The 27,978-nt window shown below is 40.7% G+C and overlaps 2 protein-coding genes across 7 annotated transcripts in view; one reads left to right on the forward strand and one right to left on the reverse strand.

Moving 5' to 3' along the window:
* Positions 1-16,967, forward strand: part of TGFBRAP1 (transforming growth factor beta receptor associated protein 1) — a 28,060-nt gene extending 11,093 nt beyond the window's left edge. For 5 of the 6 annotated variants that reach the window (XM_014066949.2, XM_087726621.1, XM_014066950.2 and 2 more), the window contains 8 exons: positions 2,972-3,054; positions 5,329-5,670; positions 7,753-7,810; positions 9,888-10,031; positions 10,648-10,794; positions 11,752-11,911; positions 14,907-15,340; positions 15,848-16,967. In XM_014066949.2, coding sequence (XP_013922424.2) covers positions 2,972-3,054; positions 5,329-5,670; positions 7,753-7,810; positions 9,888-10,031; positions 10,648-10,794; positions 11,752-11,911; positions 14,907-15,340; positions 15,848-16,036 — 1,557 coding nt within the window. In that variant the 3' untranslated portion in view covers positions 16,037-16,967. The other variant, XM_087726624.1, reaches the window with a different exon arrangement.
* Positions 16,968-21,981: 5,014 nt separating this feature from the next.
* GPR45 (G protein-coupled receptor 45) lies at positions 21,982-23,659 on the reverse strand. The gene has a single exon (XM_014066945.2). It carries the CDS (start codon positions 23,611-23,613, stop codon positions 22,498-22,500), a length of 1,116 nt encoding a protein of 371 aa, XP_013922420.2. The 5' UTR covers positions 23,614-23,659; the 3' UTR covers positions 21,982-22,497.
* Positions 23,660-27,978: the final 4,319 nt, after the last annotated feature.

Consider the following 27,978-nt stretch of genomic DNA (forward strand, 5'->3'; position numbering starts at 1 on the left):
AGTCTTGTTTACCGATCCAATGTATTCATTTGGCATACTTACAAGTATTTATCAAAGATAGTTCACATATTTGAAGCATGATACACACTGTTTTTGATATCCCACTGGTTTTCCTGCATTGGTAAAGGCATCCAATTGCTTTGCCTTTCAGTATGTGATTTTATCATGTTCTTTTGTCCTGAGCACAATCAAAGAATGGGATCTTTGTCTAAAAGCTTGCAAATTCAAAGATGCAAAAAAAGAAATAGTTGGAAATTGGAGGCAAGCAAACTTGGGGAACCAGTTATTCCTGAAATTCTTCTGATAACCAGCCTAAATTAAAGGAATTGAAGTGCCCAATAGAGTTAATATCTCAGCAGAACTAATAAAATCATCCTGTAGGTCTGCAGTACTAAATAGAATGCAGTTGCTACTATGATTACTAAGAAATTGCTTTTTAATTAGCATGCAATTTGGTAGTGCATATGGTTAGACAAATATTATTACAGTATTAAAAAGGCAAAATATACATTAGATTCTATTCAGTAGAGAAATGAAGGTAGTCCTCGATTTACACAAAATTTATGTGGTTAAGTGAGACATTTGTTAACTGAGTTTTACCCCATTTTACCCCATTTTACCCCATTTGCCACAGTCCTTCAGTGAATCACTGCAGTTGATAATAACCCAGTTGAATCTGGTTTCCTCATTCACCTGGCTTGTCCGAAGGTCACAACAAATGATCACATGACCCCAGGAGACTGCCACCGTCATAAATATGAACCAGTTGAACCAAAATTCAGTATCTGAATTTTGATCACATGACTATGGGGATGCTGCAAAGGTCATAACTGTGAAAAATGGTCACAATAAATCACTTTTTTCAGTGCCATTGTAACTTTGAATGGTCATTAAATGAACTGTTGTAAGTTGAGAACTACCGTATTTTTTGGAGTATAAGATCCACCTTTTTTCCTCAAAAAAGAGGTTGAAAATCTGGATGCGTCTTATACATTGAATACAGCATTTTTTGCCTCCCGAAACCCTGCCCGCTTCAACAAAATGGCCATGCATACCCTTATGGAGGCTTTCAGAGAGGCTCCTGGGGGCTGGGAAGAGCAGAAATGATCAGAAAATGGCCATTTCCCCTCCCCCCCCAGCAGCACTCTATAAGCCTCCATAAGGCTATGCATACATTTTGTTTTTTGAAAAAAAAGGGGCTGTTTTCACAAAAATCGGGGCGTTTTTTGCTCGTTTTTGACCCCCCACCCCCAGGAGCATTCTGCAAGCCCCTCCCTCAAGGCTATTCATGCTTTTTTTTGAAAAAAGAAACGGGTCTGTTTTCGTGAAAAATGGGCTGTTTTTGGGAGGTTTGCAGAGTGCAAAAAAAAATTTTTTCCTTTTGCAAAGCTCTTTAAATGATTGATGAGAATTACATTGATCAAGTGCTGTGCCAGCAGAAACAGCTACCTATCTACTGTATTTCTCTCTATCTCTATTTCTCTCTCTCTATCCCTCTACCTACCTACCTACACACACTCTCCCTACCTACCTACTGTATTTCTATATCTCTCTATTTCTCTCTCTATCCCTTTATCTATCTAACTAACTAACTAACTAACTAACTAACTAACTAACTAACTTACTCTCTTTTTCCCTACGTATCTACTATATTTCTCTCTCTCTCATTCTATTTCTCTCTATCCACCTACCTTCCTACCTATGCTCTTTCGCTCTCTCCCTACCTACCTACTGTATTTCTCTATTTCTCTATCTCTTTCTATCTATCTCTCTATCCCTTTATCTACCTACCTACCTAACTACTCTCTCTGCCCACCTACCTACTCTATTTCTCTCTCTTTCTCTCCCTCTCTATCTATCTACCTACCTACTTTTTTTTTTAAAAAAATGCCTGTTCAAAACCTTGGTGCGTCTTATATTCCGGTGAGTCTTATACTCTGAAAAATACGGTACCTGTAACAACATTAGTCATTTTAATTTAATTTGATACATGCATTCCAATTGTATGGCTTTAGTCTTGGTGTGCCATGGTAAACATGCTTATCTTCTTCCAGAAAAGGGAAGCCTGGGTTTTGAATGTGTAACAAAGTTCAGTTACAATAGTTTGACTACCTTTATATTTGATAGAGGGTATCTATCGAGAGTAGTTTGTAGGATTAATCAAGCTTATGCTTGAACTAGTGAAAGGACTAAATAATTGAAAATGGTTAATTATTGTATGGCCATACAAATATAATTAGAACAGTTTAAAATATTGGGTCTTAATTCAGATTATTTTTTTTTGTTCTCTATTTCCCTTTAATAAAGGCGGCTAGTGATATAAATTGATTAATTTATTAATGTGTGCTTCTGAGTGCCTAGAACTTTTGGCAAGCATTTCACGGGAGGAAGAATATGCATCCCAGATCTTAAAATTGCAAATGCACATGTTTTGTGGCATGCATGTGTGAAACTATGATTTTTTTCCAACACGTGTTCATTTTCCAAGACAGTGTTTTTCATCCTTGGCAACTATAAGATATATGGATTTCTACTCCCAGAATTCTCCAGCTAGCAGGTTAGCTGAGGAATTCTGGGATCTGAAGTCCATGCATCTTAAGGTTGCCAAGGTTCAGAAAGAGTGCTCTAAGATTTGTAAGTACACTTAATACTTTAGTGCTATTTCCCCCATAAGAGTGGTTCTCCAGAAGAATCTTCATTTTAATGCATAATTATAGTACAGAAGTCATTTGAATGCCTTCTACTGCAACTACATTTTTTGGAATGTACTCAGGATTTTTTTTGAACTAGCTGGTGCCCAACTGTTGTGCTGTGCAATCCCAAGGTGAAAGGGCAATCCATTTCCAGCTCTTTCAATATATATCTCAGGGACACAATGTACAAATGACCTCTGAAAAGTTTTTTCTTCATTAGTCACTTTTTAGCATCTGCCTTTTTAACTTAAATTATTTTTTCTTTGTTTCCTTTGCAGACAATGTACAAGCGAATTTTGCAGCAAGCAGGATTTATCCAGTTTGCACAGCTCCAGTTCCTTGAAGCAAAAGAGCTCTTCAGGTAATGCTGCTAAGGGGTAAGACACATTCTTGCAGTCTAGTTCAGTGTTTCTCCACCTTGGTGACTTGAAGATGAGTGGATGCTGCCTGTTGAATTATAAAACTGCAGTCCACCCATCTTCAAGTTGACAAGATTGGGAAATATTGGTCTAGCTCACTATTGCTTGATTAGGTCATAGGTAAACGTAAAGCCCCTCGCACATATGTGCTAGTCATTCCCGACTCTAGGGAGCTGTGCTCATCTCTGTTTCAAAGCTGAAGAGCCAACACTCTCCGAAGATGTCTCCATGGTCATGTGACCAACATGACTAAATGCCCAAGGTGCACAGAATGCTGTTACCTTCCCACCAAAGGTCATTCCTATTTCTCTACTTACATTTTTTACGTGCTTTCAAACTGCTAGGTTGTTAGAAGCTGGGACAAGTAATGGGAGCTCACTCCATTATGTGGTGCTTGGGATTCGAACCTCTGAACTGCCAACCTTTCTGATCGACAAACTCAGTGTCTTAGCCACTGAGCCACTATGTCCTTGATTAGGTTCATACACTTGGCTTTAAAAAAAATTAGGACAGTGGCCTGAAGCATTTAAAAAGCATAAGATTTAGTCAATGGACTAAATGAAATTGGAGCTGGTCTACAAGTGATATCCAAGGAAACAGACCAATCTTGATTCCTGTACATTGGGCTTGTGATAGGACTGTAAGTTTCAGCCTTTCTCATCTGCCAGGATATTCATTTGCTTTTCTTGTTGGATACGGTGGCTAGAGAGTTAATACAGAAATAAGATTGCATATTTGCTGCTCAAGCAGCTGAGTATGAGCTACTTGATAATTACATGTGCATCTTAAATTTCTCAATCCAAGAAGAATTTGGGAGAGAAATTTGGGAGCTGGATTTTTAATGAAGAGTATTTAGGCTAAGCAAATTCCGATACTGAACTAGATTACATCCTGTGTCTCTCAGTGTTAATGCGGTTGATAACAATTTTGGCCAGTTTACAGTCCAGGTTCAGTGTCGGAATTTTCTCGATTACTATATGGGATATGCAATAAAAGCAAGCCAGGATCAAAACAGGCAAAAATTATTTTGTGTAGGGTTTCTGAATTAGAAAGCTCTGTCCTTTTCATTGTTTTTATTTATTTGTTTATTAGTTTTGTATGTCGTACTTGTACAAGCTAGACAGCTTACAATATAATAAGTAAAAAAAGTTGTACGAAGCAATTAAAATTAAGAGAGTTAAATAGAGAAGCTAAAAACAAAGAAAGACAATGGGTGGCATGGAGGTAGGAATTTTCTCTACTCCTCAGCCACCCCAATGTAGCAGATCTCTCTTGAGGCCCCAGGCCAGGTGGCAAAGATTAGTTTTCAGGCTCTCTCAGACAGCCAGGAGTGGGGTGGCAAACCTCTCTTCAAACAGGAGTATATTCCAGAGGGTGGGTGCCACAGTAGAAAAGGCTTTTCTCCTGGACTGTGCCAGTCAAAATTGTTTAGCAGATAGGATCCAAAGTAAGCCTTTCCCCCTGTAATGAGTGGGGCAGGCTAGTCCCATCGGGATGAGATGTTTCTCAGATACCTTGCCATAAAGGTAAAGGTTCCCCTCGCACATAAGTGCTAGTCGTTCCTGATTCTAGAGGGCACTCTTCATCTCCGTTTCAAAGCCGAAGAGCCAGCGCTGTCCGAAGATGTCTCCGTGGTCATGTGGCCGGCATGACTAAATGCCAAAGGCGCACGGAACGCTGTTACCTTCCCACCAAAGGTGGTCCCTATTTTTCTACTTGCATTTTTACATGCTAGGTTGGCAGAAGCGGGGACAAGTAATGGGAGCTCACTCTGTTAGGCGGCGCTAGAGATTCGAACCGCCGAACTGCCAATCTTTCTAATCGACAAGCTCAGTGTCTTAGCCACTGAGCCACTGCATCCCTACCTTGCCACAAAAAGCTTTAAAGGTAATGACCCACACATTCAGTTGGACCCAAAAGCAAATTGAAACCAGTGTAGCTCATGCAAAGCAGTGGTGCTTGTGCCATCTGAGCGGCTTCCAGAAGTTACTGCATTCTGTACCAGCTGTAGCTTCCAAATACTATTCAAGAGTAGCCCCATGTAGAGTATCTTGCAATAATCCAACCAAGAGATGACCAGGAAGGAGCATTGTTGTTGTAATGTGTGTGTGTGTGTGTGTGTGTGTGTGTGTGTGAGAGAGAGAGAGAGAGAGAGAGAGAGAGAGAGAATACTTGTCTTCCTGTCGATTACATCACCTTTGACATTATAATTGCAGAAGCAGCCAGCTGGATGTCCGTGAGCTGATTTCTCTCTACCCTTTACTGTTGCCTACTTCTTCTTCATTCATGCGGTCACACCCTCCTCTGCACGAATATGCTGACCTAAACCAACTTACACAGGGGGACCAGGGGAAGATGATCAAGTGCAAGCAATTTCTCATGACCTACTTGAGTGAGGTCCGCAGCACTGGCGTCACCAATGGCTACAAGGAGGATATTGACACAGCCCTGTTGAAACTCTACGCCGAGTCCAATCATGAAAGCCTTCTGGATCTCCTGGTCTCTGAGAATTCTTGCCTTCTGGCAGACAGTGCTGCCTGGTTGGAGAAGCACAAGAAGTAAGCCCCCCCCCCAAATAATTCTAGGTTTTGTACATCTCTTATTCTAATTGTCCTGTCAACTTTGCTGTTCACCTTTCGGTATATTGAATCAGAAGCCTGAATCTCTTTGGCATAAGCCAGTCATAGTGGCAATCTTTTTTTTTAAATTATCATTTGATAATAAAAAAATAATAAATCCTTTTACAAACAGCTACTGTAATACTATCTCTGTGCAGCTACAACTACTACTCCCAAAGGTGCTTTTGCAAAAGGCAACTGGACTTTGTTTTTCCTTGAATACATTTTGCTTCTCATCCAAGAAGCTTCTTCAGTTCTTCAGACACTCAGAGAAATTGCTAACGACCAGATAACTGCAAGGAATATAAATCCTTCTATCCTCCACCATTGAGTCAGAACTGAAAAGGCTTCTTGGATGAGAAGCGAAACGTCTTCAAGAAAAAAACAAAGCCCAATTGTCTTTTGTAAAAGCACCTTTGGGACAAATCATGACTTGGATGACTGACAATCTCCTTAGACAAACTACTGTTACTGCTTCTTTGTCTTCTCCTTCAAATTTATATGGTTCCCAATTTCCAAAGAGTTTGAATCATATGTTGGATCATCTTAGTTTTCCAAACTAGATCCGTTGGGTTCAACAATTTATGTACACTATTTTGCTGCTAGAATTGTCAACTTTTGAGAGCTGAATACAACGAAATTTCATTTAATATATGCTGTTTGGTGTACATTTAAAGTGACAATAAAATTCTATTCCCATTCCACATTCCATTCTATTCTATTCTATTCTATTCTGTTTAAATAGATAAATTATATGGCTGCCCAATTCATGGTGACTCCGGCAGCTTATAGAAATAAAAGCCATAAGAGCCACTTTGGTTGGTCTATTGGTTAAGCTAGAAACCATGAGTCTGTGAGTTCTTAGGCATGAAAGCCCATTGGGTGATTTGGGGCAAGTCACTCTCTCTTAGTCCAACTTGCCTTACATCAGTGATGGCGAACCTTTTTCACCTTGGGTGCCAAAAGAAACACGTGTGCCCACCCCCATAATTTAATGCCCACCCTGTGCCGTGCCCCCTGTCCATGCATACATGACCCCTCCCCGCTGCCCCGTGCATAAGCACACGGCTTTTGTGGAATCTGGGGAGAGCGAAAATGGCCTCTACTGTCCCCTGGAGGCTGGAAATGGCCCGTTTTCCTACTTCCAGTGGGCTCGATAGGTCCATTTTTTCCCCTCCCCAGGCTCCAGAGCCTTTCTAGGAGCCAGGGTTGGGCAAAAAATGGCCCAACACGCAAACTGGAAGTCCATTCTTGAACTTCCAGTGTGCGCGTTGGGCAGTTTTTCATCCTCTGGAGGCTTCAGGAGGTTTCCCTGAAGCCTCCGGAGGGCAAAAAGCAGCCAAAAATCAAGGCCAAAAATCAGCTGGCCAGCGCATGCATGCGCCTTGGAGCTGACATGCCAATGCCTCGTGTGCCCTCAGAAATGGCTCTGGGTGCCAACTGTGCCACATGTTCCCTAGGTTCGCCATCACGGCCTTACATGGTTGCTATGGAGGAAAAAAGAACTAATGTGTATGTTTGCTACCTTGAATTATTTATAAAAATTGATAAAGATGGGATAATATAAATCAGAAAAAATCTGATTTTCAAGATTTATTCAAGTTAATTTTTCAAAGGACCATTGCATGACTGATGGCCTGGGACTGACTCCCATGAGTTGAGGGCAGTTTTGCTGAGCTAGCAAAATTACTCCTTCCTAGTAAATCTCTGCTATCTAAATGAAATCCAGGTAGCATAGCAGGACATCTTGTGGATAGAGTTTGTTTCCTTGCACACTTTCATTGCCAAGCCTTCATTTTCCTTCTACTGTGTAGTGGAAGTAGATAGTAAAGGCAAGTTTTGGAATAAAGTTATGCTAATCTGAGACTGGAAAAATCAGGATATATTGAAAATCTAAACCAAGGGCTCTCAATGTTTTCCTCAAAGAGGGATTATTTTATGTATCTAAAATCTAAAATAATACATACTTATTCCTGCTGTGACCTAAGTCACTTGCTATTAATAATATTTCTTGTTGTACAGGTTTTTTGCACTTGGGCTTTTGTATCACTCAAATGGTCAAGATGCTACAGCACTACAGGTTAGTGTGCAGAATGGCTTATCTCTTTCTTTTTCCACTTTAAGTCTCTTCAAAGCTTGTGGTGAAGAGATGAAGGTCCTGAGCCTGCCGATGGGAGATCAAGGTTTTACTCCTACCTTAGGCATGGAAGCCTGCTGGGTGACTTTAAGCCAGTCACTCCCTAATCAGCATCAGTCTCTGCAGCAAACCAGTTGATAAACAAAACCTGTTTTTATATCATGCATTGATAGCTTTGCTGTAAGTGTTAGATAACTAAGAGCCGAGGTGGTGCAGTGGTTAGGGTGCAGTACTGCAGGCCACTTCAGCTGACTGTTATCTGCAGTTCAGCGGTTCAAATCTCACCGGCTCAAGGTTGACTCAGCCTTCCATCCTTCTGAGGTGGGTGAAATCAGGACCCAGACTGTGGGGGCGATATGCTGACTCTGTAAACCGCTTAGAGAGGGCTGAAAGCCCTATGATGCGGTATATAAGTCTAACTGCTATTGCTATTGCTAAGTGCGGTGCACCAAAGAAGTACTCAGAAGTACTCAGCAACCTTGTAGGACAACTTTAAGAACTCAACAACAAAGTGGTCACAAGTGGACATTTTTAAAGCCAGTAAATTTATTGTTAGCAAACACTTTGATGATGCAAATACAATGAAATCCTTGATTTATTTCTGTGTTCCTTTTCTATTTATTCACTTTTTAAAATGTTTAGCAATAGCAATAGCACTTAGACTTATATACCGCTTCATAGTGCTTTTACAGCCCTCTCTAAGCAGTTTACAGAGTCAGCATATTGTCCCCAAACAATCTGGGCCCTCATTTTACCCACCTCAGAAGACTGGAAGGCTGAGTCAACCTTGAGCCAGTGAGAATCGAATTGCCGAACTGCAACTAGCAGTCAGCTGAAGTAGCCTGCAGTGCTGCACTCTAACCACTGCACCATCTTTATACTGCTCTTCTTTATAGTTCTTTATACATCCACATTTAGTTCTTTATATATCCACAGCACCAGTATTAGTTAAGTTTCCTAGTTAGGCTAACCTGCCATCTCAACCTAGATACATTCTGCCAATTAAACTATTGTAATGGTTACAATAGTTTGTATGGTTTTTATGTCTAATCAAACTCTGTATTTTTTGGTGCATCCTGTAAATTATAAAGCAGAGTTCCCCAAACTTTCTGGGTTGGTGGTGCAGAACGGGGGACGGGGGAGAGGGGATGATTTTGTGGGAGAAAAAAGTGCATATGTGCGCACGAGTGCCCGCAACATTCGTGGCAACATGAGTGCGAGTGGAGTCACGAGCAGCTGCAACAAAACTCATGTGAGTGGGGCTGTGTGCATGCAGTGGCCAACTATTCACGTGGTCCAGTGGCAATTAGCCTGCAGCCCAGTAGTGGGCCATTGTAATATTTCCTCTATAGTTACTTTTCCAATGTAAAGGGGTGGGGGGCGACGGACAGACAGTATGCTTCAGGAACTTAAAATGCTGTGCTGCCTATAATCAGCTCGGTGCAAATATCACATGACTTTGGATCAAGATTGTTAATATGAAATAGCAGAGAACTTAATAATTGCCATTCTAATATACATTTTAGATACATGAAAAATATTGGGAATGGAGAGTATTTAGTAAGATTATTACACAAAATGAAATAAAGATTTGTACATTGAACGGGAGGACGAAAGATCTGTGTGATTGAAATGTGTGGACTTCCCCTCTCCCCCCACAGATAAAAGAGAATTTGTGTTTCTGTGTGGGAGTGTGTGTACATAAATACATAAGAGTATAAGGTTGCTCTGTGGACTAAGAAGACAACATTGCAACCTGAAGTGAGGAGTTAAACTTGTCTGCAATACATGAAAGCAACTAGGGTAGTTTGCTGGTGACCTCCATCTCTAAAGCACCTTCTTGCTTTTGAACATGAAACTCTGCGTAACTCTAACTGTTATGTATGGCTTTAAGAAACTCTCCTCTATTCCTCAAGATCTGCTCCTTCAGGAGGATGGCCTGGGGCTGTTTTTGTTTTTGTTTTTAAATAGCATTTGTCCTTTTAAAGATTGAAATGAAACTTCTGTTTCTTTATTTTAGTTATGGATACAGATAGTCAACGGGGAGATTCAGGACTCTACACGCACAGATCTTTATGACTATATCGTAGACTTCCTAACCTCCTGTTCTGACCATGAATTAGTGTGGAAGTACGCAGAATGGATCTTAGAGCATAACGAGGAGGTAAGTGACCACATCCTTTGGGGAAAAGTTTTTAAAATGCTGTTGCTTGGATACCTTGTCTAGAATTAATTCTGCCCCCTTGATATTCCAGTGTCATAACCCCCAAACAAACACCACAGTGCTTAAGGTGTCAAAATAGCATTCAAATGCAATTATAGTTGTATTTGTTACTAGTGTGTAGCACTAAAAGGGACCTTCATTTTTGTTGTTCCTCTTGCTTTTAAGACAAGGGTTTATTTTCCTTGATTTTGGTGCATAGAATTCAATACCTGGGAAATGCAATATTTTTCCTAAAATTTTTATGAAGTCTAAATTGTATTCCTCACTTTAAAGAGGGAAGTTCAAATATGTTAGATTTTCTTTTGATTTTTTTCAAACATTACATTCAGTTGTAATTGTATTACAAAATGTGACCCAAAAACCTATCTAGCAAACATTGCACAAGTTTATTCTGGGCCTTTTTTTTGTCATTGCTACACAATGAGGTCCCCCTTTCCCCAAACTTTCTATATGAATAAAGCAAGAAAAGAATCAAGTGTTTCAGAAACTGGTCTGTGAATTGTCTGTCAGGTGTACTTATCCACTACTGGAATCTCTAAATGTTATATTGTTTTAGGTTGGTGTGTACATTTTCACTAAAAGGCCCCTGGAAGATCAAGAGAAAAACAGCTTTAACCCAGATGATGTCATCAAATGCCTTAAAAAATATCCGGTGTCACTAGTAAAATACTTGGAGTACTTAGTTCTAGAGAAAAGAATAAAAGTAAGTTTGGGTGATGATTTCTGTACAATATTAATGCTTTGAAAGGGATTGTGTTAATGTATTTGTCTGAGTGTTCCAAGCTATACTTGTACCAGTGGTGGGATTCATTTTTTTTTACTACCGGTTCTGTGGGCTTGGCTTGGTAGGCATGGCAGGGGAAGGATACTGTAAAATCTCCATTTCCTCTCGATCAGCTGGGACTTGGGAGGCAGAGAATAGATGGGGGCAGAGCCAGTCAGCGGTGGTATTTACCGGTTCTCCAAACTAATCAAAATTTCCGCTACCAGAACTGGTCAGAACCTGCTAATACCACTTCTGACTTGTACCTTTACATTTTGTGTTTTATTTTCAACATCTTTGCCTAATTCTCTTATTCTCTGTATGGTAACTTGAGGGTTGAACCCTCTCTCATCCCCCTTGTTTATTCAAATTATAAGTAGAACTGCCAAATGACATTGGATGTTGTAAAGGTGAATGGTGAGAATGGTATAAAATTCACATTTTTTAAATACATGTACAAGTTTTTGTATTTATGGTACATGTGATAAATTAAAATCAACGAATTGCTTTTTACATTATTTCCTCTGATAGTTTCTGTAGTTGTGTAAAAGGAACTAGTTGTGAAATTAGACATCCTTCTTTACTGTGTCTAATGCTGTACTTGTGTCTTGTACTGCAGCACAGATATGAAATAAATATTTTGACTTAATTTTCTTTAACTTCCCTTTAATCTCAGAGGTATATATTTGGACAACTTTAGAAATTAAAATGTTGTTCTCCCAGAATTACTTTGACCGTGACTTTGTTCTTTTTTTTTTGTATTATACTTTTAACACAACTAAGTAATAGAATCTGTTGACATTATGTCTTAATACTTTGAGTTTTATTGAAATAATTGATAAAAATGGTGTATGAAAACTGTTTTGAAGGATGGCTTGGTTACTTTTATTTTCACAGAAAGAAAAGTACCACACCCATCTAACAGTGCTTTACCTCAATGAAGTGCTCCATCTGAAGTCACTGGGTGCTGAGAGGCAGGGGAAGCTGACAATAATGCAGACAAAACTACGCAGTCTTCTGCAGAGATCTGACCTTTACCGAGTTCATTTCATTTTAGGTAAGACACTTCAAATTACATTTATCAGAAACACTTTTTCTATCAAGAAATGTATTCTTTTCAGGGTTTAATCTATTGCATTTGAGTTCAATGTTGGGCCGAGCTCTACAGTCTCTCTCTCTCTCCCCCCCCCTCTCTTTCTCTCTCTCCCTCTGTTCCTTCCTCCCTCCCTCTCTGTCCCTCTCCCCCTCTCCCTCCGTCTCCTTCTCCCCACCTCTCCCTCCATCCCCTGCCTCCCTCTCCCCTTCTCTCTCTCTCTCTCTCTCTCTCTCTCCCTCTCTCTCTCTCTCTCCCTCTCTCTCTCTCTGTCACACACACATACACACACACTTTTATCTTCTTTTGTGTCTTTTGTCTGGTGGGTTGCCAAGAAACAGTTTGCTTTTGCCAGAGATAATTGATTGCTTGCAGAAGATTTTTGAATCTACAGTCTGAAATTTATTATAGAGGCTCAAAGGTATGAGAAAGGCACAGCATGATGTGAAGTTATGTTATTGAGGGATTATGTTTAAGAACTTGTATTGAGACCAATTTTGTTGCTTTATGATCAGCTTAGGCTTCAGGATAACTCGGAATTGATCCAACGAACTGAAATCTTAAGTCTGGTAAAATGCAATATGAAGCAGTTCAAGTAATTGTTAGAAAACATACAGTATATGGTCACAATATTTGAAACTGAGAAATTTAATTCTAGCAAACAGTCAATACTTGTTTTTTTAGGGGAAAGGATGAGTGTATTAATCTGTTCATTGAACATGGTTCTATTAATTAGCGCTGGAATACTTGAATACTGGTCCAGGATGATTGTTAGTGGGTTGTATCCTGTGTTGCCATTTTTAACTTATTTTTTTCTGGAAGGTACCATTTGAACTATTACATGTTTTAAGGATCTGGGAGTGTACTTTAATCTAGGTCTGTGATGGCAAACCTATGGCACGTGTGCCACAAGTGGCATGCGGAGCCATATTTTCCGGCATGTAAGCCGTCAGCTCCAGCACGCATATGCGTGCTGACCAGCTGATTTTGGGGCTTCTGGAGGGCCGGGGGAGGCCATTTTTGCCCTACCCAGGCTTCAGGAAAGCCTCCAGAGCCTGGGGAGAGCAAAAACTCTTCCCTCCTGCATGCATGTATATGAGGGTCATGCGTGCATGTGTGGGTGAGCGGGGTACGTTGCATTGTGGGTGTGGGCACCTGCGCGCTTTCACACACATGCACACAATTTTGGCACGCTGATTACAAAAACTGCCATTACTGATCTAGGTTCTAAGATTCAGGAAGTGTTGTACAGTATTCTGCTATACCCTTTTTCATGAAGTTTATAACATTTGGGAATTAGACATCTTTATTCTCCCATGTAGAAAAAGCTTTGAGGTTAAAGTAATCAGTCATTGCCTCCAAGTGCCATTTTGGGAGACAACCATGGAAGAAGCATTAATATGGTTGGAAAATTCATTTCTATAGTGTACAGTTGGTTTCTAAAGAGGTGACACAGCTGTGTAGTTAGAAGAGAAACAGGTTGCTCTCCATTTGCCTGTTATATCAGAAAAGATTTAATAAATGATTGAAGTTAAGTAGAGTAGCTATTTCTTCAGCATTGGGCCTTATGTGTAAGAAATCATACATTTCTTCAATAAGATTTGTGATCATGTTGGCAAAATATGCCTGGAAGAATTCTCCTCACCCTAAGAATTTTTATTTATAAGTGGCAAAGGTTTGGGTAAAGTTTATTGTTGCTCTGTTTCCCTGAAAATAAGACCTCCCCGGATAAGAAGCCCAATCGGACTTTTGAGCGCATGCGCTAAAATAAGCCTCCCTCAAAAAGAATCCCTCCCCGAAAATATTGCAACACAGCAGCAACTATGAGGTGATCACACCTGCCGCCTCCTGCATCTCAAAAACAATAAGACCTCCCCCAAAATAAAGCCAAGTGCTTATTTCGGAGGGCAAAAGAAAATAAGACCCTGTCTTATTTTTTGGGAAACACAGTAGGCAGATTGTGATGATGTTTTACTTACTTCCATGTCATCTAGATTGTGACAGAGATACTGTTGATGCTGATTACTTAATTTAAATTGTGTTTAATAGCAATAGCAATAGCAGTAGACTTATATACCGCTTCATAGGCCTTTCAGGCCTCTCTAAGCGGTTTACAGGGAGTCAGCATATTGCCCCCAACAATCTGGGTCCTCATTTTACCCACCTCGGAAGGATGGAAGGCTGAGTCAACCCTGAGCCGGTGAGATTTGAACCGCTGACCTGCTGATCTAGCAGTAGCCTGCAGTGCTGCATTTAACCACTGCGCCACCTTGGCTCTTGAAATGTTTAAGGTTATTTAAGAATATTTACATATTAGTAAGTAATATTTTGAGCTTGTCTAAGAATTATCCTAGAAGAGCAGTCACAGACATGTGAATATGACAGGATGCATTATCTCTTAGATTATCCACTTGGATTCAATTTAAAGAAATCATCTTTATAATGCAAGTAGACAATAAGTTTGTACATGTACTTGGTGTTTGTTTTGATCAAGCAGTCAAACTTGCTTTTCTACTGAAAAGGATGATAAAAAATATTGTTTTAACTAGTATTATCAGTCTTTTGTGATGACTAATCATGATGCCCTACTATTATGCAGTGTATACTGCTTGTGTAATGTTTTGCACATTCTTCAGAACAAAACACTGTGAATTCACCCCGTTTTCCTTTATGAGTGGTCATGATGGGTCAGAACTCAAGTAGGCACCTTGCTCTGAATGTAGTTTTCAGTTGACTTTTTAAAATAATCAAGAATCTTGTATCACCTTAAGAGTTCACAGATTGATTGTAGGTTTCATGAATGGTGATTAATTTCACTAGATGCAGGAGTACCTTGAGAGAGTTGTGCATCTATGGAAGGAAATAAAATATCTGGATATGAAAGGTATTGCAGGCCAATCCAAGTGAAATAAGCATCCCTTCTGTCCACAAAGCTTATATTTAAATTTACATTTGGCAGATAAAATTGCTGGCACAGATCTTCATGCTGAGTGTGCAATACTGTATGGGAAGCTAGAAGAACATGAAAAAGCTCTACAGATTCTGGTCCATGAACTGAAGGACTTCTCGGCCGCTGAGGACTATTGCCTATGGAATTCCGAGAGCAAAGGCCTTCCCTACAGACGGAAGCTTTTCCATCTACTGCTCTCAACATATCTCAATTCCAGCACATCCAACCATGAACTGAATGTGGCAGCTGTTGACCTTCTGAACAATCATGCAGCTGAATTTGATGCTGCATGGGTTTTGCAGCTAATTCCTGCCAGCTGGTCCATACAGTTTCTCTCCTCCTTTCTGATGGGTGCAATGAGGGAAAGTCTCCATTCACAAAGAATGGCTGAGATTGCACTGAGCTTAGCGAAAGCTGAGAACCTTATTTACAAGCATGAAAAGGTAAGTTTATAGGGTCTAATTAACAGGAGCTTTTGATTGCAAATTTCTCCTTTTTAATTCATTGTAGAACAACATCGTCTAATTTTTGTGGTTTATATGTAGAAGATAACTTAGGATTCCTATCTCTTCTTCCTGTGCTTTATCTGTATTAAAAAGTGTGAGCAGGAGTGGGTGAGTCTACCTTTCTTGAATTTTCTCTGCTTTTCCCTTTCCACCGTAATTAGATTCCAAGCTTTCCAAGGATACAACCAATCCTCAAAGAAGCCTTTTCAGAGTCTCATCTCACTGCCAGGGTACTGCCAAAGATCTAGTGTGATCATTCCCATTAAGTATTACGGTTTCCCTAAAGGAACATTAGAATTGTATCTCGATGAAAGCTGAAAGCCAGTGTAAGAGAATGGTCATTCAACCTCCTCTAGTCAACTTCTTACCTCACCAATAGTGGCTTAGCAAAAACAAAATTGGAAAAACCTTACAGATGTTTTCTCTTCTTCTTGCTGCTTTTAGGTGAAACTAAGAGAAAGCCCAATCCTTCTCTCTGACAAAAAACTCTGCCAGGTGTGCCAGAAACCTTTCTGTGAACCTGCCTTTGTCCGGTATCCCAACGACACTGTTGTCCACATGCACTGTGCTTCAAAGAGACTTGTGAATTCCAACACAAACCATCACTTATCCAGCTCCAGTGGACGGACATGAAATGAGTTGAGTCAGTGGCTGTGCTAGGATTGGATTCCTAGGAGTAACAAAGGAGGATCTGGAGGAAAAAGAACAAGGCGAGAGGAAGGGGCTGGCTTGGCGTAGATGGGAAGGCACAAGCTCAACATGAAACAGAGCCACTGAACTTTTAAAAAAGTGACAGCACAGGAAATCACAGGGGGTTATGTAGAATGAATCTTTTCCTCACAGGAAGGGTGAGTGGTTCAGCATGAAAGAACTTTTTTTTAAATTAAAATTTGCACTGAACTTGGTTATCAACTGGTCTTGAAGTGAGAGGGGACAGCGTCACGTTCTGTGCCCTCAATGCGGTTAATATTTGAAGCACTTTTGAGCCTTTGTTCGCCTCCTTTTTCTGCCTTGTATGTTCACCTATTACAAACTGATGGAAGCACTGACATCTTAGTAATTCCTGCTTTAGTTATGAGCAAGGCAGGACAATGCAAAGACCACTTACTCACTATTTCCAACCTTAGGAATAAGTCAAAATGTGGGTGTCTCTCATGCGGGAAGCATATAACGTTTGGGATTTGGGTGGGGGGGAGGTCTGGTGGAACAGGCTGTAGTAATTGTAATGACTTATTTATTACCATACAAATGTTCTGTAAATACTGTTGAATGAAAAAGGTTTTTTTTATATATCTCAATATTCTCTAGAACCAAAATAACTAATCAGTGATTTCTGGGTAGCGTTCTTTGTTTTGTTTAAGTGTCTATACCCATGATTACAAACAGCCATTGTTAAGCTTTCCTGCAAGCAAAGAAACCAGTGCCTCTCCTTTGCAGGAATGACATGAAAACTTTTATTCTAGGGGATAACAAAATGGGAAAAAAATAACAAATCAACAGGTGACTTCACAAGGTGCTGAGTATGCTTGATAACAGTTAATAAAATACTTCAAGAATTCTGAAAGTGTACCAAATTCTTTGAAACTTGCCAGGTATCTGTAATGTCTGCTACATTTTTAATTGGCAGAATTTATATGCCCATCCAATCAGAACCAACTCTGAATATATATGAAAATAAGTTTAAAAGTACAAAATCAAAAATAGGATGATGTAAAGTTGCTTTTTCATTTATATTCCCCCTTCTCTTTCTCTCTCATATCCACAAACTTGTATCTGCTTCTCCAATTCGGTCTAATTACCGAATTTAAAGAGGGAACTACTGTATCTTGGGGTTAGCTAACGAATTACAGATTTAAATTTGTTTTCTTAAAACTTGGAACAGGCTTTTGCTCATATTCTTGGCAGCCCATTTCAATTGGAAAGCAAGGTTGTCTTTTAGCAAGTTTTACTGACAAGAATAAGATAAAGTTCAGAAAGCTCAGCAGATGGAAAGCTTTTCTTTTAGAATCCCATTTTCTCTCTTTTAAGGTGGAGAGTTTGTCACATACTTCACACTTCACCGTGTACACCATGTAGCAAGGAAGTCCATTCTCTTAATAGGGAAGAAAGGAGAATAGCATTCAGGTGGTTAGGATAAGAATTTTTTTCAAGTTCTGAATTTACCGTATTTTTCAGAGTATAAGATACACCTTTTCCCATCAAAGAAGAGGCTGAAAATCTGGGTGTGTCTTATACACTGAATACAGCATTTTTTGCCTCCCAAAACCCCGCCCCCTTCACCAAAATGGGCGTGCAGAGCCTTTAGGAGGCTTTCCAGCCTAGGGGCCTGGAAGGGCAGAAATGAGCAGAAAACAAGCCATTTTTTGCTCACTTTTGCCCCCCCCCCTCCAGCCCCCAGGAGCACTCTACAAACCTTTTAAGGCAGAAGTTCTCAACCTGTGGGTTGTGACCCCTTTGGGGATCAAATGACATTTTCAGAGGAGTTGCTAAGACCATCGGAACTCTAAACTTTAGACTCCCCCTCACGTTTCTTGAAATCCCCCGCGGATGGGCTCCGGAGTCATCGCTGGCCACGCAGAGCGTCGCCACAGCTCCACGCCGTGGAAAACATGATGGGACTCTTGCCATTGGTTTAGTGGCCCGTCTTCTTTGCTAGTTCAGGCAGGTGGAGAAAGGAGGCATGCAATAGTCGAGGGTGAAGGTGCTCCCCTTCGCCCTTGGTGGCAGGGGTGCTTTATCACAAGCCTCCTTTCTTCCTCCGCCCGCCTGAGCAAAGAAGGCAGGCCACTAAACCGATGGCAAGAGTCCCACTACCATGCTGGAGTCAGCAAAAGCAGCTCCAGCAACAACGGGACCAATGGGGTGGGAAATCCATGCAGAGGGAGGAAAATGCATGCATTCTCCACCCTCTCCATTGGAAACGAGGCAACTGTCAGAAGAGGGCAATGCACGCCACATGGGCTTGTGCAGCAGCTGAAGAACAGGTGAGGTGACCACAGTATGTGTGTGTGTGTGTGTGTGTGAGTGAGAGATAGACAGAGAGAGGCACAGAGAGAGAGATGGGGGAGGGAGGAGAAAGACAGACAGAGAGAGAGAGGAAGGGAGGGGAGAGACAGAGATACAGAGAGAGAATTGCAGAGGGAGGAAGGGAGGGGAGATACAGAGAGAATTACAGGGAGGGAGGGGAGAGACAGATACAGAGAATTACAGAGAGAGAGAGACGGAGGAAGGGAGGGGAGAGACAGAATTGCAGAGAGACAGGGAAGAAGGGAGGGGAGAGACAGAGGGAGGAAGGGAGGGGAGTGACAGGGAGGAACAGAGGGTAGGGACAGATACAGAGAATTACAGAGAGACAGAGGGAGGAAGGGAGGGGAGAGACAGATACAGAGAAAATTACAGAGAGAGGAAGGGAGGGGAGAGACATACAGAGAATTGGAGGGAGGGAGGGGAGAGACAGAGAAAGGAAGGGAGGGGAGAGACAGATACAGAGAGAATTACAGAGAGACAGAGGGAGGAAGAGAGGGGAGATACAGAGAATTACAGAGACAGGAAGGGAGGAGAGAGAGACAGAATTAGAGAGAGAGGAAGGGAGGAGAGAGACAGAGACATACAGAGAGAATTACAGAGAGACAGGGAGGAGGGGAGAGACAAAGAGCCACAGAGAGAGAGACAGACAGACAGACACACAAAGAGAGAGAAAGAGAAAGAAAGGAAGAATTGGTGGCTGTTTTATTTTTTCTTTCCTTTTTTTCTTTTTAAAAGAAAGGCACTCTTTCCACTTAAAGCTGGGAGCCTGCTCTTTAACTTCCCAGACAAAATTTAATTTATTTGTAATTAGAAATAAATATTTCACAATATATAATTACATATTGTTTTTGTGATTAATCACTATGTTCAATTTATAACAATAAAAATACATCCTGCATATCAGATATTTACATTACGATTCATAACAGTAGCAAAATTAGTTATAGAGTAGCAAGGAAAATAATTTTATGGTTGGAGGTCACCACAACATGAGGAATTGTATTAAAGGGACGCGGCATTAGGAAGGTTGACAACCACTGTCCTAAGGGCTATCCATGCCCTTTTTTTTGACAAAAAACAGGCCGTTTTTTGCTCGTTTTTGCTCCCCCCCCCCCCGAAGTACTCTACAAACCTTCTAAGGGCTATTTATGCCCTTTTTAAAAAATGGGCCCATTTTCACGAAAAACGGGCCATTTTTGAGGTTTGCAGAGTGCAAAAACATTTTTTTTATTTACCTCTTCAAAACCTTGGTGCGTCTTATACTCCGGTACATATTATACTCCAAAAAATACAGTAACTTTTGTTTGATTGCTTAAACTTACAGGTTTCTCCACTATATAGTATTTTCCATACCATGTGAAAATCTTAGAATGGATCTCTTCTGTTGAGCTCCTTCAATTTTTCAGCTTAACAGAATCATTTAAAGGGAAGCACACAATAGCACCTCTGATGTTCGTAGCTGTCTAAGGCACATAACCAAAGAAACTAACAAGTTGCTTTATGAAACTGGGTGTTCAAAGCAGAACAGGCAACTGACCCCCTCAGCTACATAGGGTTCCTTTGCCAATGCCAGATGTTTTAAGTCATCTGCATTTACTATTGACTTCTTAAAAGGTCATTGTATAGAATAGATCAGCGATAGCGAACCTTTTTTGGCTTGCATGCCATAAGTGGGGGGAGCGCAGGGGGTCGTGTGCGGTCATGCTGCACCCATAATGCAATGCACAACCCCCCCAATGTGCATGTGCGCACTACAGGCGCTCCCCTTATTTTTTTGCATGCTTTTTCCGCCCTCCCCGGCTCAAGGCTTTATAGGAGCCTGGGGAGGACGAAAAGAGCCTCCCCCCCCCCCCCGGAATCCCTCCGGAGGCTTCAGGGACCTTCAGGAGGCTTCCCTGAAGCCTCTGGAGCAGTCAAAATGACCCTCCGAGCAAACCAGATGTCACTTCCGGTTTGCTTGGAGGGTCGTTTTAAGCGCTCCAAAGGCTTCAGGGACCTGCAGGAGGCTTCCCTTAAGCCTTTGGAGCAATCAAAACGACCCTCCGAGCAAACTGGAAGTCCGTCCCCAAATGTCCGGTTTGCCTGTAGAGCTAATTTTTTGCACTCCGGAGGTTTCAGGGAAGCTCATTAAGCCTCCAGAGGGCCTCCGGGGGGGCGGGGGGGCTCTTTTCACCCACCCCAGGCTCCTATAAAGCCTCTGGAGCCTGGGGAGGGCAAAAAATAGCTTTAAAAAGGGTGAACTCAGCTGGCCAGGTGACAGGGTAGCGCCTCGCGTGCTGTGGCACGCGTGCCATAGGTTTGCCATCACTTGTATAGATGATGCTCAGTGTGAATGCTAGAAATCAAATACTTTGATTTTCATACTAATTGAACATTAGTTATTAAGTCTTTTAGAAAATGAGCACTGTAAAAGTTTGGAAGAATAAACTATATTATCTGCATGGTTATGAATGTATATCAGCAAGCAACTCACCAGCTACAGCCTTATGCAGCTTCTAGGGCTAACAGTTATTAATCACTACTAAAGGAGAATGTAGCACAGGATTAACATGAGGGGTCCTTGGTGCTCTCTGAACTTTTTTTTCTTGCAGACATTTCATTACCAAACTAGGTAACATCTTCAGTTACTGATCACCTTGATTTAAGGAAAGGCATTATTACTCAACATACAGTATATGCTTGTCCCTTCAAGTTCTCTACTCCTGTCAATAACATGCATGTGTGTGTAGTTTTCTAGTCAACAGTTCCCATCTACTAAAATTAAACTAAATCCAGTTGCATTAGGTGGTTTATGTGTAATGAAAATATGTTGTGTAGATTTAATATTCCAAAAGTGCTTTTTCAAAAGGCAACTGGACTTTGTTTTTCCTTGAAGACATTTCACTTCTCATCCCAAAAGCTGCTTCACTTCTGACTGAACGGTGGAGAATGGAAGGATTTATATTTCTTGTCCCAGTCATCCGGTCCGAGACTTGTTGAGACCACTTGGAGGTTTATCTGTGCTCTTGGTCTAAGGCAGGGGTGTCAAACTCAATTTCACTGAGGGCCGCATCTACCACTGGTACGTCTGTACCGGGCCTTACCGCCCGGAACCCACCACTGGCATGTAGGCATTTTTGGGGGAGGGGTGGCTGTTATAACTTTGAAAGGTTGTTAAGTGACCTGTCATTGTTCAGAGGATACCTGTATTAAATGCTGTAATGTATTTGTTTATTGCCTATTTTCATTTGAAATCACAACAACAAATAATTACAATCAGAACTGATTGCCTATGTATCGTAAGGGATTTGTTTTCCTTCTGTTGTGATCTTGATGACCACAATCCTTATTTGTGGGATATTTCAATGGCTTTTTGTGTGTGCAAGAAGCACTTTTGGTAAGGACTCTAGCAGGGGAAAAGTTTAAATCATCCATGTTCGTAATTTGAACCTTGATTATCTTCCATTATTTAAAGGTAGACCGAGAGATCTAAACCAAGCCCAACTGTAAAGTGTCAGAATGGACTTGTGCAAAAATGGTTCTCCCTGTAAGATATTCAGATTGCAATTTGATACTTGTTTTTGCAAGACAACCAATTTGATAGAAGGGATAGACACTGAAATAAAAAAGCAGGTATCTTGATGTTTATTCTTTTAATTTGAAGGAAATAAAATTACAAAGGCAGTGTTATTATTGGCAGTAGATTTGATAAAACCACATTTAGGATAATGTAGTGTGATTATGTGCTGTAATTCAACTTGAAACACAGACAATCCTCAAATATGATGGCAATAGCACTTAAGACATATACCGCTTCATAGTGCTTTACAGCCCTCTCTAAGTGGTTTACAGAGCCAGGATACTACCCCCAACAATCTGGGTGTGTAGCTTATTCATAAAACACTACTACAGACAGTATTAACACTATTAAAGGCAGTGTAGAAGAAATATTTCTAATTTCAACATTGATAACTGCTGAACAAGGATTTCTTTTACCAGGATAAAACCACCTAGTGTCTATTCAACCACACTTGAATTCATTCATTCCACATTTTCCTTTGTAATACATTAATGACCATGGTTTACTTCTAAACTCCAGACGGGGGATTACTGCAGATATATATTGTGCTCGGCCTTATTTTCCGTTTTGTCCGTCCAGGCACTTGAGGAAAGATTCTAAATGTTTTTGGCATGAACTCCAGACAGGACTCACGGAATTTCTTGATCCTCCAGCAGTAGATGATGGGGTTGAAAACGGACTTGAGGTAACTTAGCCACAGTACGTAAGTGCTAATGATATAGAAAGAGGGGCTGTAATAGAACCGTCGGCTGAAGACAGACATCAGGCTAAAGACTGTGTACGGAAGCCAGCATAGGGAAAAGCTAACAAACAGAATAAAGATGGTAGTGAATGCCCTAGTTTTGAAGCTCATGTCTACATCAATGTGGTGAGGCTTTTGCAGTCCTATTAGACTTAGCCTGCTCACCTGGCTGAGGCAGATGTTCTCTGTGTGGTTGTGGATCCGGACTGTGTTCTGACGGACAGTATTCAGGATGCAAAGGTAAGAATACAACATAATGCCAAAAGGGACAAAGAATGTGACCACAAGCAGCATCACTGCATAAGCTCGGTCTGAAGGGAATTCAGAGTATCCAAGGATACACTGGGGAGCCCTGCTTGGCACCTCCACAAATGTCCACCCAACAACGGAAGGGAAGGAGATACAGAACGAGAAGACCCACGAAACAGCTATCACGACTTTGGCACGGTGGGGGTTCAGCTTGTCTCGGTGCTGGACAATAATGAGGAATCGATCCACACTAATGATTGAAAGTATTGAGACCCCCTCCAAGACAAAAAACCAGTAAAGCATGGCAGATATGCGGCAGAAGTGAGCTCCAAAATTCCAGTTTACTGTAATAATGCTGACAGCAGTAAATGGCATGCAGACTAAAGACAACATAATGTCAGAGAAAGCCAGTGTAGCTAAAAGTAGATTTATTGCTGAATGCATGGCTGGCTTCTGGTAAACAATCATGCAGACAATGGTGTTGCCTAAGAATCCAATGGCAATCATAAGGAGCATTACTATAGCCATTAATATCCTGAGTGAAACTGGCAAGGATGTATGAGCAGAGGTGGTGAATTGGATACTCTCATTAAAGGGAAAGAACATGTCTGAAGGTGTCTTGTTCCATGCCATTCTAAGACAAAACACTGGAAAGGCAGAAAGAAAGAAAGGCAGAAAGAAAGAAAGAAAGAAAGAAAGAAAGAAAGAAAGAAAGAAAGAAAGAAAGAAAGAAAGAAAGAAAGAAAGAAAGGCAAGACTACCATAGTCTTCCTGCTAGCTCTTCAGCTCCTGCCATTTTTCCATTGAATTTGCCACATGATTCTAAACAAAAATGAGTCCGTCTCGGCAAGTCTGTCTGTAGAACAGATTTTCAGCAATCGTTGGCAGATCATAGCATAACGTAGAAGTTGTTGCATTTCTGAACAGAAACAATAAGGAAGCCACCGCCAAGAACTTTTCTTCAGGGACTTTCAGATCTAGAAAACTGGATAAAATATTCAAGAAATATTTGAAATTCAAGAAAATGTGACAAACTGTTGAGAGTCAATATCCATCTTTAAAACCCTCCCCCAATAAGAAAGTAAAAAAAGCATAAGCATCAATGTTCCATAAATGCAAAAGACCATGCACTCAGGATTGGAAAACACCCCATAGGTGCTATGTAACCTTCCCTAGACTTAGTGTACACATTGATTTTGTATCACAATTGTTGAAAGGTGTCTTAACTTCTGAAATAGGATCCCGAGCTCCCATAAAAGTTCCACCAGTCCTACCCTATCTCTATGGCCAAATAAGATAATAATTAAAAGTTTCACTGCTGCTTGTAAAATCCTAAAGTAAGTTGGCTGCCTAAATCTATTGCTATTTTCTTGTAGTCTTCCTATTTACCCAACAACTAATTTTCTCTGGTTCCCCCTTTTGGTGCCATGCAGCATGAAGCTACAAGCTCAGATCATCACTGTATTCAAATCCTGATATCTTCACACAGAAGAAAGTTTTGAGGTAATCCATTATTTCAGAAGATCTATGAAGTGGGTGGAACTGGCAGTGGAAGATTGGACCCTGTGATGGACTTGTGGGTGTGGGGGAAAGATCTTGAACTTTCAACTGGGTGGGGAAAACCCAGGAAGCTCAGATTTGGGTTAATGTCAGGGATCCAAATAACATCCAAAATTAAATCAGAGTCCAAGGCAAAGTATTGCTCAAAGTTCCAATTTATTAAGAGAGTCATGTTGGCACATCTGGGAATACCCGAATCTGAGCTTCCTGGGTTTTCCCCACCCAGTGGAGAGTTCATGATCTTGCCCCCACACCCACAAGTCCATCACATGGTCCAATCTTCCACTGCTATGCTGGCAGTTTCAACCATCCAGTTCCGGTCAGGTGCAGAGGTGTGAGAAAAAGGATGACCTTGGATTCTAGAAAGGAATTTTATTGTGACATCACATTCTACTCCTTACAATTCCCCCTCTCAATTCCCCACTAATGAAACAGCATAGTAGAATAGAATATTAGTGTGGCAGGCCAAAGATTCCAAAAGGAACTGGCTGCAGACCTGACAACCGGCTCTTTAAAATGGTCTTAGTTAAATATGCATCAATAGAAAACTGAATCTCAAAATTCTGAAATCTGATCCAAAAATTCTATTCTTTGACAGTTCATCTGCTCATTTAGGTCTAGTGGTTAGAGTTCTAGTCCCACCTTAAGGCTCAAGCCGACTTCTTCAGCACTGCCTTGAGTGGAACATATGTGTCTGTTGTTTGGGAAGGGTAGCATTGGCATTCTTTTTAAATCCATAAATTTTAACATTATGGCTAGGGACCCTCAAATAGTAAAGCACAGAACAGGAAGTCAAATCAACCATCAACCCCTTCGCAACATAGGTATGTGGCAATGACTACTAGAAGCTGTGGACAACACAGCTTTTAGTCATGGAAATCAGCCCAACTTATCTCACAAAGTTTTTGTTATGGGGAAAATAGGAGGAAGGTTTGTTGTGTATGATTGCCATCTTAAGTTATTTGTAAAAACAATAAAGGCAGCCTGTAAGCAAATCTATACATATATAAAAGCGAAATGCCTCTCATGCATCATCACAAAATCTCTAGAACTGTAAAGCCTACAAACTTGAAATTTGGCACGTATGTTCCTCTTGGCTTCTAGGTGCTCGCTAAGAAAGTATTTTTCAAAATGACTATCAGATCATTAGTATCTCTTATATTATTATTAACACACTCTGATGCTAACGAGTTAGGTGTTCTACTCCCCTCCCCACCTGAAAAACACTCTGATGCTAAGGAGTTAGACTGAGGGAGAGAAGAGGATAAGATAGGAGAGGTCTCTGTGGGGCAAGCCTGAGGGAGAGAAGGGGGAGAAGAGAGGAGAGGCTTCTGTGGGGCAAGCCTGGTAACTACTCATTAATTTTCGAGATGTGTCAATTTATCAAGCCCGATCACATAGTTTTGAAGCAGTGCACGGGTATCCAGCTAATAAAATAATAAGTAAAATAAAATTTAATTTTATGACTAATACATTAGTCATAACTAATGTATTATTATGTAGTATTATTATGCCTGGCCTGACAGCTTATCAGAAAGTTGTAGCTAAGACCATCATAAGCACCCTGGCATTCGTACCTTTACAAATACCTCCAGGTATACCCAATATACCCTCCTCTATTTTCCCCACAACCACCAAGTAGAGTGAGTTGGGTTGAGAGATAGTAACTGCCTCAAAGTCACCTAACTGGCTTTTATGGCTAAGGTGGAACTAGAATTCAGTCTCCTGCTTTTTAACCAGGTGCCTTAACCACTAGACCAAATTGGCATTCCCACATCATTTGTCTCCCAAGTTATAGCAGTTAGACTTATATACCGCTTCATAGGGCTTTCAGCCCTCTCTAAGCGGTTTACAGAGTCAGCATATTGCCCCCAACAACAATCCGGGTCCTCATTTTACCCACCTCGGAAGGATGGAAGGCTGAGTCAACCCTGAGCCGGTGAGATTTGAACAGCCGAACTGCAGAACTGCAGTCAGCTAAAGTAGCCTGCAGTGCTGCATTTAACCACTGCGCCATCTCGGCTCCTAGTAACAAGGATAAAGGACCATGGCTTACCCAATAACCATGTGTATCTAGTTGTTTCAATCGATCAAGCCTTTAAGTTGTTGGGACTACAAAACCCAAAACGGTTTCTTGGTTCACAGGGAATTCTTGCCCCAATAAACAAACCTCTGAAACAAAAGGAAAACTTTTTAAAGCATTCTAACACAATCCAAACCAAAACTCATTTTATATCTTGTAATAACGACCATTTCTGATTGAACAGCTCAGTATGGCAAACCTCTGCAAAGGCAGCAATTGTGCAAGCCACCATAGTTCACAACAAACCTTTACTAGGCTTCATTCACAAGGCCACTCGGAAACTGTCAAGCAAGGAATAGCATTTATGTGCTTATTTTTTCGTGCATCTCCCACGCATGCACAGCAGAGACCCAAAAATCAAAGACAGTCCCACATATCCTCCAGCCAGGTACTCTGATTTACCTTTGATGTTTATTAATTTTCTTGTCCATTTTTGTTACTGTTGAATCCTACCTCTTGAAAAAATACCATTAACTAACTTTTTTGTCAAAAAGATATTTATCCTAAATTAGATGCTGGTTCACCTGAGACATACATCCACATTTGAGTCCTCTATCTTGAATTACAAATGAAGGTGCTTATCAATTCATTGCAAAGCCATATTATCTGAATACATGGTAGTATGAATGTTCTCTCTGTGGTATCTCCGTGATGATTTGTAGATGTGGGTGAGCAGTGAAGTATTTAACATGTATATGCAAACCTGGCTTGGAGTGTTTTCTTTTGCTTTTTAAAACCCAGGTAGGTCTTTAGTAGAGCTGACAAATTGCTTTTGCATTCAAATGTCAAAGCAATTTGTGAATGTTAGGGCAGATGCTCCATGGTTACCTTGCATAAAATTGAACTGTAAATACTTGATTTGAGTGTTTTCTCCAAGCATCACTCTAATGTTCCCCATTCAAAAGAAGAGTTTTTGAAAATGGGGCAAAATCTATCAAACACTCCTACTCTCATTTTAAAGCAATTTTACATAGTTCACACACAGAGGCAACTGAAAGGCAAGGAAGCTGTTGATGTATTTAATTATTCTTAACATAATTCTTAATTATTATGTGATTTTAATTTAGCAAATCATTCCAAGCTAAAGTGATTTCAGCTATCAAATGCATACACTTAGCTGATTTTTCAAACAGCTCAAACAGCAGTGAAAGTTGCAATAGACATGAGGCAGATTTTGTGTTTTGAAGGGCTATATCAGTCTCCTTAGGTGGAGAGTCAGATTTTCTTAAAATGTGATTTTTAATACAGCTGATACATCTGAAGGGGTAGATTCCTAGACTAACATGGATCCATTTGGCCAAACTTTAGAGTCTTTTGTATGCATTACAGCTCATCTGGTTCCTGATTACAGCATC

Source organism: Thamnophis sirtalis, unplaced genomic scaffold (genome assembly GCF_051295495.1).
Source record: "Thamnophis sirtalis isolate CommonGarterSnake01/CBP01778 unplaced genomic scaffold, rThaSir2_p1.2 scaffold_12, whole genome shotgun sequence".
Lineage (NCBI taxonomy): Eukaryota > Metazoa > Chordata > Lepidosauria > Squamata > Natricidae > Thamnophis > Thamnophis sirtalis.